Source organism: Cucurbita maxima, unplaced genomic scaffold, assembly GCF_002738345.1.
Source record: "Cucurbita maxima cultivar Rimu unplaced genomic scaffold, Cmax_1.0 Cma_Scf00020, whole genome shotgun sequence".
Lineage (NCBI taxonomy): Eukaryota > Viridiplantae > Streptophyta > Magnoliopsida > Cucurbitales > Cucurbitaceae > Cucurbita > Cucurbita maxima.
This window is the reverse complement of record NW_019272036.1, coordinates 2,993,736-3,007,926: the sequence shown is the minus strand read 5'-3', so window position 1 is coordinate 3,007,926 and position 14,191 is coordinate 2,993,736. Positions and strand designations below refer to the sequence as shown.

The following is a 14,191-nucleotide window of genomic DNA, read 5'->3' as shown; positions in this document are numbered from 1 at the left end:
CTAGGGGGACCCAGATTAACCCCTCCCAACTTATAGGGGTTGGGTTGGATTAGTATTTCGAGTTGGGTTGAGTTTGAGTTGGGTTGAGTTTGGGTTTACTTTTTTGAACGTTGACCCAAATCAAACAAAAATTTATTATACATATTAAGAAACATTATTTCTTTTTTATTTAATTTTTTTTATATCATTTTATTATTTTTTAGTTTTTTTTATGTATTTAAAAAAAATGCTTTAATATTTCGATATATTTTTAAAAATACTATTTATAGCGCAAATAAACTAATAAACAATTATTTATCTACTTTATACTATTTTTTAATACATTGTTTATGATATAAATTATACTACCATTTTAAGGATATGGTTTGTAATAGGTTGATTTGTTAGGATTTATATATACATTTAAGATATTTGGAATATTTTGAATAATTGTAAAGCATATTATTTCCATTTGATAGATTCTGAAATTAATTTTTTTAAATTGGAAATTTCTTTTTATAATTCTTTTTACTTTCCACCATCATTTTTTTTATCGGACTTAGTAGAAAATAAATGATTTAAAAAAAAAATTCCACAATATTTTGACCATTCTAAAGTGATATATAAAATATTTTTATAATAATTTTTATTGTTTATCTAGATTATTGATAAATTTAACTTTTGGATGAGACTAACTCACCCACCCAAATATATAATACCAATGTTACCAATGGCGTCTCTGGAAATGGGTTCATATACAAGGTTTCATCTTTATTAGTCTCGAGCTTATTTCACTTAAAAATAACGTCAGTCTTTCAGTATATTTTTCTTTTCATTCCCTTAACCCTAAACCCTAGAATTACTCAATGTCAAGCACATTTAGTTTTAGAAGTCATACCATTTATAACATTATTTAGATTCAGATTCGAAGTTAAATATAAATATATATATATATATATATATATTTTTTTTTTATAGATTTGCACTAATAAATGCTCATCAATCTCGTGAGGTGCGACCATAGGTTAAAGGTCCAATGCTCTACCAATGGACAAAATACACGTCAGAGCATAACCTATCTCAAACGTAAACGGTTAGTTCCGACTATCGATGTAACTATAATTATTTTTAGTATCCTTTAAAACATATCTCACATTGAATGTGAAGCCCTATCAAGTAAGAACATAGGGGTGGTTCATATTTTAAAATTTAAATTTTGTGAATACTAAATTTATAAATATTGTAAAATTTTTAATAAGTTGAGATTAAAAATTCAAGAGCTTGGAGTTCAATGGATTATAAAGTTGTAGCCAATCGAATCGTCTTGAGCTGTAGTTGAAAAGGGGAAAAAATTGGTGAAGAACCATTTCATTCTACTCCCGTTCGATGAGGTCGTGGATAAATTTTGATGTTTCCGAATGAGACTTCCGATTAAAGAAACGCGCCACAATTGACAAGTAGAGAGGAGAGGAGTGGCGATGAAATTCCCGCTGCCGTGGAAAAATTTTCCAGATCGTGTAGCCGAATTCGCGCACTTAATTTCCGTTAATTCACAGCTTGTAGTTTCTTCCCTCCTTTCTACTAGCGAGTACGAGAGCTTGGTAAGAGAGAATGTCGAATGAGAAAGACGTTATTTCGATTTGATTTTCCTCTGAAAGTGGGAACTTCGAGTTTCTCTTCTTCTTCCCCAAATCTTCCTTTTTCCTCGATCCCGCAGTCCACACTGTTAGCGTTGCAAGATTGTGAATTATCGTAATTAAATCGCATCTGGGGAAAAATGGGCGTTTCCTTCAAAATCTCGCAAAAGGGTAAAAGTTTTCGTTCAAAGCTTTGTACTACCCAATCTGGATGTACTGCCCTTGGTGATGATGACTCTAAGGATGGGTTGAGGGCTCTATCGCAGAACGAATCTTCTGTAGCTCGAAAACTTAAGAAGGTACGTTCTATTTCTTGGTTCTTTGTCGAAATCTGATTTCAGTTCATTTGTTTGTTGTTACGACGGATATTAATTTGATGTCTTTGTAAGTAAATCAAAAGATTTATGCTGGTTACATACTCTTAGTCTCCGAGCCAGGATGGATCATTTGAAAGTATTAGTGCTAAATTGAAAATGTTTTGAATGTTCAAATACTATATTGAAATTCTAAACTTAATAATGCTGATGTAGTGGATGGTTTGTTATTGTTCTTTATCTACTTTCAAGCTTGAAAGTTGTACTTGCCCAACAATTTGAAATCAGCAAAAGATTCCATTGAGTTTGTATAAGTCAATGATGTTAATTCTGTTTACTTGGAATTATAATACACTTAATTCTTTATGTAACAGGATGGTGAAACTGAAAGAAGTGGGGATGTAAATGGGTTGATTGGGTTATCTGAGTCTTCTTTAGGTCGTCCAACTCCAGGTATTTCTATTGACTTTAGGAACTATCTCATTATTGTTTGGTTTCTTGATTTTCTTTAAAAAATTAATATTGTTCTTTCAGAGAATGGAGTTTCCTTCACATTAAACCTCTTTCAAGATGGATATTCTATTGGAAAACCATCAGAGGTCTGTTAAACATTGCATTACTTCGTTTGAGTTGTAACTAGGAAGTGAAGGACATCAAAACTAATGCTTAGCTTTGTAATTGTGATTTTCAGATTGATCCAACGCACCCGAGTACATTACAAGACAATTCAAAATTGTTACTTCCTTATGACAGAAAATCTGAAAACTTGTTTTCTGTAAGTGTCATCTGCTTTCTCTCATCTACTCTCCACATAGGTTTTCTTAGTTAGACAGTTCTTTATGATCTTGTAAATATTGACTGGTTTACTAGACTGTAGTTGATGGGTTTTTATTAATTTATCAATTTATTTAGTTTTAGATTATTTAAAATTGGATGACTTGCTGGCTTCTATGTAATTAGTAGGTTTGAGGAACTCTTTGTTCCTCCTTTCTGGTATTTTCTCTTTTGTTATTAATACAAAATTTCTTTTTTCTTTTCATAAAATACAAAACAAATCATATATTGGGATTTTTTGCATTATTCTGCAATTGATGGCCTTCATACTGGAAATTACTTAGGTCCCAATCTTAGAATTCTCTCTCTTTTGGGATCGTATGGTTATCAAAATTCAGAATAGGCTGTCTTCTTGAAGGAAAGTTTATTTTTCTATGGTTAAGAAACTGGCATTGAGCATATTTCTAACTTATGGTATTTTTGTTCCTACTCAAATCTAGCTAGCTAGTGTGGTGAAATTTTATTTACAAGCATGGACTTTACATAACACTGCTCCCATTATATCTATCTTCCAAATTCTTTGACTTTTATCCTTATTAGTGATGAGCCTGGTAGTCTCTATGGTTGTCAAAATGTACCTTTTATCGCTCTGAATTGTACCCAACTGGCATTTTCTTTTGTTGTCTATGAATATCCAGTATGATAAATATGATTTCTCTCCTGCCATTCTTTTCATCATGAGAGGTTTTTCCTTTTATTAATTTTTCTTTATTTTATGTGCTTCAAGGCTATTGAATGTGGCCGATTGCCTGGAGATATTCTTGATGATATACCTTGCAAGTATGTTGATGGCACAATTGTTTGTGAGGTGAGTTTATTTAAATTATGAATTTACCTTAAGGAAGCCTAAATAATGGTTAGGACGATTTACAGAATGTAAAAGAAATGAGGAATATAGTTTAGCATTAGTGAAATAAATGCCAATACTTTCATTGTGTTTGAGATTGTTTTGAAGCTTAAGTGCTCAACTGTTTTCTTATGTGGCTGGAGAATACTAAATTTTGGGGATATTGTTCTGATCCTTTTAATGTTAATTCATGACCATGTATCTTGTATAGGTGATGTTGAATTTGAGATTCTTAATTTAGTCTCAAAACATATTTATATTTAGTTTTATTGTTGCTTTTTCCAGTTTAGATTTTTGGAATTGGGCAAATTCTTAGTTTTCCATAAAAAAAAATGGTCATGATTACGTTGCTGTAGGTGCGAGATTTTCGTGGAGGTCCTCCTGAACAAGGGCCTGGTGCTCAATCCACTGATGGATTGCCTATTGTCAATAAGATACATCTAAAGATGTCCTTGGAAAATGTGGTAAAAGATATTCCATTAATTTCAGATAATTCATGGACCTATGGTGATCTGATGGTATGTATGATTGGTTAATAACCTATAATCAATAATTTTGGTAACATTTTGAGGATGTGATAAATTTTTTTATCCATTTTTGGTACGCAAGGAAGTGGAGTCTCGGATTCTGAAGGCATTGCAACCACAACTTAATCTTAACCCTGCTCCTAAGTTCGATAGGCTCTGTAACAGCCCAGCTTCTATGAAGGTGATGTAAATTTCAAATGGTCATGTTTTCTGACAATAAGATTTCCTTCTCTTTTATATATGTTTAACAGTTATTGTTACCGTCTGCAGCTCAACTTTTCTCTGAACAGTGTGCGGAGGAAGCGATTGCGACAGCTTTCAGAAGTATCTATCACATCCAATAATAAGTTTGGGAAGAAAATTTGTATAGACAGAATACCCGAAAATTTTAATACCAGACTGGGAGATTCTGGAGCCGCTTCTGGAAATATGATATCTTCTAATGTCCATGATAATGTAGTTGGTCAAAATACGAGTTTAAATGAGATGTTAGCATCAAGACCAAAGAACTTTACTTCAGATGCTTCTCTTCCAGCACAACCTACAGTATCTGTATCTCAATCTAGGTATTCTATGGGCAGTGGAACCCCAAGAGGTATACTTGAGCAAGTAGCTGGGTCAGTTCTTAATCCATCTGGTGTTTCCCCTACTGGGCAAGAAATGATCTCGTATGCGGACAATTTGAACACTAACGTCTCTCTTCTTGGAAAGAGGGAAACTCATGATGGGCAAATGTCACCCTTGTCCAGTTTTAACAAGAGACCTAGACCATCTCTTATGGGCATCGATGGAATTCAACAGCACCCATTGGCGTCTACGGAAGGTCCCCAGGGGTCTGACATGATTTGGAAGAATATGTTGCAACAGCAAGCAATAGCGAGAGGTATTCAGTACTCAAACCAAGGAGTTCAAAAATTTTCACCGCAGATGTTTGAAGGCGTCCTGAATCAGGATTCTATGCAATTACCGTTTGCTGCAGGACAATCAGTTATGCAATATGGAGCCAAGGAAGAGCAGTTCGACTCAGAAAAGATTGATGGATCTGACCTCAGTCGAAGCAAAACTGATATGCAGATGATGGAAACAGAGAACCATCTAGATCCTCAGCATCCACGGTTTCAGCAAAGACCTGCGCAGCAAGCATTCGTGAGGTCTAATCTCTCTCAGCCTCCTTGGAATAATTTTGGCCAGCATAATGAGAAGGAAGCAAGAAAGGAGGACCAACTATCAAAAAGAAAATCAGCTCAAAGTCCTCGTGTGTCAGCAGGAGCTGTGCCTCAACCATCGTTGTCAAAATCAGGGGAATTCTCTGGTGGCTCTAGTGGTTCCCACTATGGAGTGCCTGGAAATATTGCACTTGTATCAGCACAAAAGGAGAAGTCTGCCATTAATCCCGTTTCTCATGTTGGTGGAACTCCATCCTTTTCTTCCAGTGCTAATGATTCAATGCAAAGACAACATCAAGCCTCAAAGCGGAGATCAAATTCCCTCCCCAAAAATCCAGTAATCAGTGGAGTTGGATCTCCTGCTAGTGTTAGTAATATGAGTGTTCCCCTGAATGCAAACAGTCCTTCAGTTGGAACCCCACCTTTTGTTGATCAAACCATGATTGAAAGATTCTCAAAGATTGAAATGGTGGCTGCAAGGTAAAGTTTGGGCATCTATCCTCTTTATTTGTCATGAATTAAAGTCACTGTGTTGCATTTTTCATTTTCAAGCAGGGTCTGGCTTCTCTTAGGATGTACAGGCCTTTAATGCACATTTTTTTTGTTTAACCAAAACCTATTACAGGCATCAGCTTAACCATAAAAAGAGTAAGGCCAATGAATATTCTGTCAGAAAGTCAAATACTTACCCAACTCACAATCTTGCTACTCATCTGGCAAACTCATCAATTGGTGATGACGTAAAAGATGACGCTTGTCCAAGGAAGATGTCAAAGTCCCTAATTGGCGGCAGCTTAAATGCCTGCAAAAGAAGGGTGTTAACTTTTATGTTGCAAGACCGTATGCCTCAAGGTGTGTAACTTTGGGAGTTTTTGGATAGTTGGCCTTTTGTTTAACTCTTCATTCCATTTGAAACCTCTTTGTGTGCTTCTGCAGGAATGGCTCCATATGTTACTAGGTTACGAAGTAGGGTAATCCTGTCGGAAAAGCCCAGTGATGGAACCGTAGCCATTACCTATGAAGATATAGATGATAGCAGATTTCTCGCTATTGAGGATCGTCTTCCAACATTGCCCAATACTGTATGTTCTATTATGATTACAAGCCATTTTGTACTTAGAGTTAAATTTAACTGTTTCATATGCATTTGTTGATTGATTGAGATTATTGGCCAATCTATCATGTTCTGCTGTCCAACAATTTTTTCGAAGTTTCCGTATAGTAATATACTAATGTGTTTACCGAGTTTTTATTTATACCCTTCTCCAAAAATAATACAAAAAGTGCTTCAAGAGGAGGCCAAAAAAACCACCACATCCCAGAATTTTCAGTCTATACCCCTCTGAACATGACCCAACAGAGTACATGGATCTTTTTTAATATTAGGATTAAATGCTCAACTACGGTACATATTATCTGCAAGTATTATTGATTCTAAGTCTAGGGAGGGCTTTGGCTTATAAAAGCTAGCTTTCTATATTAGGCTTGCAAATATATGGTCTGTAAGGTCCCTCCTTGAACTATTTGCTTCCTTTAGTGCTTAGTGCCTGTTTGTTATTTATGAACCTTCTCTTATGTGCTTTGGTTCCATCAAAATTTTAAAAAGAAGATGAAGAAGAAAGAAAAGAAACAAGAGGTGTTCTGTGTAACTTATCTTCGATTTTGTTCTAATAGAGTTCCGTTATCAAATGATTTCAAGTTAGAAATGATGTGAATGCTGTGTCTGTATGACAATGCCATTTAGATCCCCCCTTCAGTTTTGGGCAGTGTTATTAGCATCTGAAAGCAATACAGGGAGGAAAGATGGGACAAAATATTCTGAAGGCACAGTTATAATCTGGTCATTAATGTAGCTTGAGTTTATTGAATGAAGGCCTTGTTGATAATGGTTTAGTACTTGGTTTCATGTAATTGTGTAGTTTTAATTCTTAATGATTACTCATTTGCTCAACATCTTCTGTATCATTTTCCAGTTCTGACACCATTATATGTATGTTTTATGATACAGCTTTCGGCGGATTTACTTGCTGAGCAATTATGTACATTGGTATGATCTAAATTTTACTCTCATTAAATTGCAAGACTGCTCTTAATCATTTAAATTTGGTTAAGATTTTAATCCTTTTTAAAATGATTTAGTTACCAAACATGCCTGAAGTTTCTAGATGATGGTGTAATTTTGCAGATGGTTCATGAAGGGTATGATCTTATGGAAGATAATATTCAAGTTAGGCCGACCCGGACAAACCCATCCCCTATCGGTCAATCAAATGCTGGTGTTCATCCTCATATTAATCCAGCTGCGGAAATGCAGCATTATGGAGAAGCTTTTCCGAGTCAAACATCCAATGAAATTCCAAGGCCAAGTGGTGGTGGTGGTGGTAATGCCTCTCTGCTCAACTCCTCCCATAATATTCTAGGAAACACAAGGATGTTGCCTCCTGGAAACTCTCAGGCGGTCATACAGTCTCAAGGGATTTTGGCAGGGGTTTCATTGCCCACAAGACCGCAACAGGTCGAAGCCCAAACTTCGATGCCGCAGCAACAGCAACAGCCGCAGCCATCACAGCAGCAGAATCAGCAAAACCTTATGCAACCACAGCATCAACAGTTCCAGAGATCAATGATGCTTGGGACAAACCAGCTTTCGCATTTGAACGCCATTGGCCAGAATTCTAATGTTCAATTGGGTAATAACATGGTGAACAAGTCGTCCATTCCGCTTCACCTATTGCAGCAGCAGCAGCAATCACAAATGCAGAGGAAAATGATAATGGGAGCTGTTGGTATGGGTAACATGAACAATAACATGGTGGGGCTTGGAAACCTTGGCAGTTCAATGGGTGTAGGAACTACCAGAGGAATCGGAGGAACTGGACTCCAAGCATCCATGGGTTCTATTCCTGCCATGGGCAATACAGGTCAAAATCCGATGAACTTAACCCAGGCATCTAGTTTTAACAACCCTCTCAGTCAGCAATTTCGACCAGGAACGGCAATGGCATCAGCCCAGGCACAAGCGGCTTATAAATTTCGGCTGGCGCAGAACCGAGGCATGCTTGGTGCTGCCTCTCAATCAACAATAACTGGAATCCCAGGAGCAAGACAAATGCATGCAAGCTCAGCTGGCCTTTCAATGCTTGGACAGGCTCTGAACCGTGCTGGCATGACCCCAATGCAACGAGCAGTAGTACCAATGGGTCCTCCAAAGTTGATGCCAGGAATAAATGCATACATGAACCAGCAGCAGCAGCAGCAACTACAACAGCAAATGCAACAGCAACAGCAGCAGCAAATGCAACAGCAACAGCAACAGCAAATGCAACTGCAGCAGCAACAACCTCAACAACAGCAGCTACAACAACCTCAACAACAGCAGCTACAACAACCTCAGCAGCTACAACAGCATCCCGAAACAACCTCACCACTTCAGGCTGTTGTTTCACCACAGCAGGTGGGTTCACCTTCGATGGGAGTCCATCAACTTAACCAACAATCCCAGCAACAACAACAGCAGCAATCAACTAGCCCGCAACCAATGAATCAGAGAACTCCAATGAGCCCTCAACCAATGAATCAGAGAACTCCAATGAGCCCACAGCAAATGAGCTCAGGGACAATCCATGGTCTGAGTGCTGGCAATCCCGAGGTTTGCCCTGCAAGCCCGCAGTTGAGTTCACAAACCCTCGGTTCGGTCAGTAGTATTTCAAATTCTCCCATGGAGATGCAAGGTGTTAACAAGAGTAACTCTGTAAATAATTCATGAACTATGATGTGCTTTGAATTTCCTCTTTGTAGTTCAATAATCATTCAGGTCATTGATATGTATGAGAGTTTCTACCTGTGTAGGTTTGTGAGGTTAGATTTAAGATATGTACAGGGAACATGCAGAATTTCCAAGAGATTGTCTGCTGGTCTGAAGAACTCTATTGTAGCCTAGCGGTTCTTTAGCTGAGAATTTTATGAAATTTGCAGTAAAACAAACATGTAAGAACACACGATCCCTAGTACTTCCTATACTCTGGGCATTGCTTCTCACTCTCTATTTAAAATACTTTTAATAAATTACAAAGGAAAAAGCTCTTCCAAAGCCATTTTTTATACTATCATACAATACGAGCTTACTCACTCTAAACGCCCGTTGACGCGATTAGATCATCTCACTAATTTAGAAGATGATGACTTTCTTTTGCTAAATTTTCTGTTAGGAAAGTTAAACCCTTAGAACATAACCAAATGTCTCCAATATCACAAACTTGGCATTACTCTAATCCCAACTCATGTGTAAACAATGGCAGACGGAGAGATACAATACCATTCCGTACATTTGTCGGTGAGGATTTCACTCTAATTTCTTTGTCAAAAAATATCTTAACTAGTTGAGAGATACTCAAGTTGACCGTTCATCTTCATACGCTTATCATTCCTATCATTCCAAAAACATAGCACATAGAGTCATTCTGATTGCCAAAGGTAGAATGAAGCTCTGCAAGTACATCTGAAAATCTGAAAGATGTAAATCTCAAGTTTTCAACATGAATTAAGCCGAGGAAAGATAGACTAATACAATAAATATAATGGTGTTTTTCTTATAAAATGTATAACGAACAAAAAATGTATATTGAGAGGAAGATGTGAATAATAAACAGTTTTCTCTACTTAATCTGCTATCTTAAACTTGTACATACGGCACCGCACCCTCTTGGAGGTAACAAAAAACACTATTTTTCTGATCCCATCTTAGCCATCATTATTATGAGTAGATCTAGAAGTCACCTCAAGCCCAGTTTCAAGTCTCTGATATTTGAACCGATTGAGCCACAGCTAAAAGCAACAACAGAAGCCTGAAAATGAGTTAAAGATTATCTGGAACAGCAACTGAATCACCAGATCTTTGATTTGAACCAGAATAGCAGGAATACAACTCCAAACACAATAGCAACAGGTGCCCACTTTCGGATTAATGCCTGGGTTTCCAAATTTAGAAGAAACGAGAAGTCAAGCATTAGGATTGTCGACTAAAAGAAAACACAAGTTCACTTGAAAATGAGGTCTTCAACGAACTTTTACATAGACATGACATAAAAGAAAGCATCCCAAGAGAGATCGACAAAGTTTATGAGTTCGGTTAGCAACAAATCATGCACAGTTTTGGATTACAGTCCTAATGCTCGTGATGTGTGAAATTCGAGAATCATTTGATGTTCCAAAATGATAAAAAAAAAAAAAATAATCTTAAAATTGTTAAAATTAGAAAATTAAAATTGGCAGTCTACATGGAATAGACTCCATACAATACCATCCATCGAGTTTCATCCTATAAGATGAGACACTCAACGTGATAGAGAGGTTTGAATCTTCAAAGACTTAAACGATTGATTAAGAGGGTCAGTTTGCCGACAAAGTTAAGTTTCACATTTGATTTGAGGTGTCAAACACGCTTTAGAATTCAAATATGAAACCTCTTCCTTTGTATCTCCCTCAGATTTTTCCTAACTGCATAAGGGATGTAGAGACTAACAACCTAATTTTCATTCATTATGAGTTTTTGGCCAAAGAGCGACTGTCCTTTAAAGATCTTTGGGCTCAACTACTGTTTCCAAGATGATATTGTAGACTGGATCAAAGAGTTTCTTTCATGATGGTGGCTAAATTGCAAAGCTAGGGTACTGTAGTTTCTGGTCTATTTGGTTAAGAAACAATGGGATTTTTAATGATGAATGTTGAAGTTGCTAAATCTACAGTAGATAGCTACCGCTTGGAGTGCCTCACGCAATGATTTTTCGTAACTAAAACAGTTTTTTGATTAGTTTAGACTGGAGGGAACTTTGTTCCGACCTCCTAGGCATGGGATTCCATTTCCCTCTGGCTTTTAAGTTGTATTCCCTTTAGGTTCAATGGTATTCTCTGTTTCTTACTTTCTAAAACTAATACATGTATCAACAGAATTACTAAAAGATATTTTTGTTCGAAGTTCACGTGCTTAAGGCAAACATTCAATTTCGACAGAATTAAAGCACACATCGAGCAATAGTATGACACTGACCTGCCGGTTTAAATCTCTAGCCTTGTCAGCATATATGCGGGATTCTGATGTCAACCTACTTGACATTTGACTGACCTCTGCAAATTTTAAATAGTATAAAATTAGAAAATTATCATCTTTAACACTGCTGAATTTTGATTCTGCAAACCCCTTCAAGAAGGCCAAAAGGATATTTATCTCTACCAACATAAAATAATATAATTCGTGCTAACCATTTCAATTAACAAAGAAACTGGTAACGATATTATTTAACTTGTAATGATAGTTGAACTACTCACACTAACAGATATTATAGCTTGTAATGATCAAGCATATAATAATAATGCATAACCACAATTCAATAACATAAGAAGAGAAGGAAAAGGAAATATCTTACGGTCTAATTTTTCACCAACACCAAGAACTTCCTGAACATTGCGAGTCATTATTTGGTGGACTTCATAAAGTTCATCGTTCAACTTCGCAATATTACGCTGAGTACGTGTATCCTGGTACAATTTCTTGGTCTTCTGTATGAATGTATCTGTTGAACATAAAAGGAGGAGGTGAGAAACAAGAATTCAAATAAAGCAAAAGGAAAGTAAAATAAAGTTCAGGTTTAAAGTCCATACGAGTTATTTGTATAAAGCCAAGTATTGCATACCAAATTTAATGAATGCATAAGGCCTCGCAGCGGTTTCAATTTGAGCCCCATTGACACGTTCAAATTCATTCTTCAGGTCTTCAAGGTATTGAAAGGCAAGTTTCTTTGGATAAGCACGATCACACATTGTCAAATAACAGACCCTTCCTTCAATTATATAGCTAAAAACTAAGGTTAAGGTAAAATGAAGTCTATCAAGAACATATCTGAGCTAGCAATCTTCTAGACACTTTAGAGCGAGAACCCATAGTTCACAAAGACTTATAAAACACATTTATTTGTCGATTCCTCTCCACATTGAACTCGAGAAGTGGTAAACTTAAAATAAGTTTTCATATTCAACATCAAACTCATTTGTCTAAAAAAAAATTCAATAAGCTACCAACAAATTGACAATATACCAATAGTTTGCTCCAGGGACAGTTTAACTAACATTTTTATTTCCTTTTTACAGCAAGATACAAATAGAAATGGACATAATCTTATCTCCAATTTAGCCCGTCATAAGCCACAATAAATCAGAATGGGTGTAATGAGTAAGGGGTAAACTAGCAATGCTACTTACTAATTTATTTAGTAACAAATACACTATGACATCATGGACATGCAGATAGAAAAGTTCAAAACACAACAAACTAGCCGGCCAATGAATACTATAATTTAAATGTGAAAAGCCAATAGCATATGGATACTGAAAAACATATGGGCCTGTCTCGATAGACATTCTTGAAGCATCATTTTGACCTCTTGATAAGTTTTTAAACAAAGCCTTCACTTGCTGCTTATAGAATTCTGCATCGTGCATATCACGGCCATCATCCAGTCCCTCTGCTAGAGGAAGACCATCAGTAACACGAGCAACCATCGTAAGCTTCACCATCTTTAGTTTGATATGTCTCCCAACTAAGGACAAAATCATCGCAATATGTCAGCCACGGTATCTTACAGAATATGATTGAGTATGATTGGAGTGTTTCCATGTAGATAACTCAACTAAGGATCACGCATATAATAATGATGACAAGGCCATTAATCAAAGGGGGGAAATTAGTAACCGGCGAAAGAAAGGTAGTTTTCATGAGACATAATTTGTCCCATAATTCCTTGAAAGTGCAAATGCAAGGTTGAAAATGGCTTTACTTACAAATCCATCATCTTCAGTTTCATGTTTTTCAAGGTCTAAATATTGTTAGTTGAACCCACATTGACTACAAGTTAAGTATAACTCCTTATAAACTTTATATAGTACCATTACCAGAATATTCGAAGAAGAAGTTATCCCCATTTTCAATCAATGCCCATTTTCTCAAGCATAATTCACAAATTCCATTACTCTTCTGGTACTATAACTCTTCGAATCCACAATGCAACCCCATCAACGTACAGAGATAACAATAAACGAACGCAAGAGAACAGCGACGAGATCTCGTCGTTAACACTCTAATTTGGTTAGAGATAGACATACCCGATCACGAAGAAATTACCCATTTCTTTTCTTAGTACAATTGGAAAAGAAATCAAATCAAATCCCAAAAATCATTCAATAGCACATTCCAAAACAAAGGAATCAAACATTCCCTACAGATTACAATAGAAATCCTATCTGAGATAAACTGATCGATCAATCTTCGATAGATCGTCGGGAATTTAGAACCCACAAATGTCAAATTCCCACGAGAAAACAACCAAAAAAGAGCGAATAAACAGTGAGAAAACAACGAATTTAGCGACTTTACCAGGCGGGAGGTTCTGTTTTGATTTCAAAGATCCGAAGAACCGTGATGACGATGGATGAATCTGAGCAGAAAGATGACGAAAACAGGCGAAGGTAGGGTTCGTAAAAGGACAGGAATTCGATGGAAAACCGAAATTGAATTACTACTGTCTGCGGCGTGTGCAGCTCAGAATCGGATCGAGTTTCCTAAAATGGCGTCGTTGCGCTCGCCACAAGTCAAATATGCAAAAACTGCTTCAAAAAAAAAAAATAATAATAATAAATAAATAAATTTAAAATCTTATTGATACTAAACTAAAATTAAATTTAAAATTTTTAAATTTTGATTTTTTCTTCTAATTATTACCTTAAAATCGGGAGAATTTAAATCTCTAACCTAAAAAAGATATTAATTTCATTTTGTCTATATTTGCAATATTATATTTTCAAAATAAAACTATTAGTTATAATTAACTAAAGATAA

At 36.2% G+C, this 14,191-nt stretch overlaps 2 protein-coding genes across 3 annotated transcripts; one reads left to right on the top strand and one right to left on the bottom strand.

Annotated features, from left to right (window-relative positions):
- Positions 1-1,307: 1,307 nt before the first annotated feature.
- Positions 1,308-9,314, top strand: LOC111494229 (homeobox protein prospero-like). Of its 2 annotated transcripts, none has more exons than XM_023144120.1 (12): positions 1,308-1,912; positions 2,305-2,383; positions 2,465-2,529; positions 2,622-2,705; positions 3,492-3,572; positions 3,968-4,129; positions 4,221-4,319; positions 4,409-5,784; positions 5,930-6,156; positions 6,241-6,386; positions 7,313-7,351; positions 7,490-9,314. In XM_023144120.1, the coding sequence occupies exons 1-12, from the start codon at positions 1,757-1,759 to the stop codon at positions 9,068-9,070; spliced, it is 4,095 nt and encodes a 1,364-aa protein (XP_022999888.1). In that variant the 5' UTR covers positions 1,308-1,756; the 3' UTR covers positions 9,071-9,314. The 2 variants fall into 2 exon arrangements, with proteins under 2 accessions (XP_022999888.1, XP_022999887.1); XM_023144119.1 differs by having other exon boundaries at positions 1,308-1,915.
- Positions 9,315-9,820: 506 nt separating this feature from the next.
- Positions 9,821-13,986, bottom strand: LOC111494230 (25.3 kDa vesicle transport protein). The gene is made up of 6 exons (XM_023144121.1): positions 13,730-13,986; positions 12,686-12,896; positions 11,994-12,154; positions 11,727-11,873; positions 11,351-11,427; positions 9,821-10,271 (listed from the first exon to the last, which is right to left on the bottom strand). Exons 2-6 carry the CDS (start codon positions 12,871-12,873, stop codon positions 10,188-10,190), a joined length of 657 nt encoding a protein of 218 aa, XP_022999889.1. The 5' UTR covers positions 12,874-12,896; positions 13,730-13,986; the 3' UTR covers positions 9,821-10,187.
- Positions 13,987-14,191: the final 205 nt, after the last annotated feature.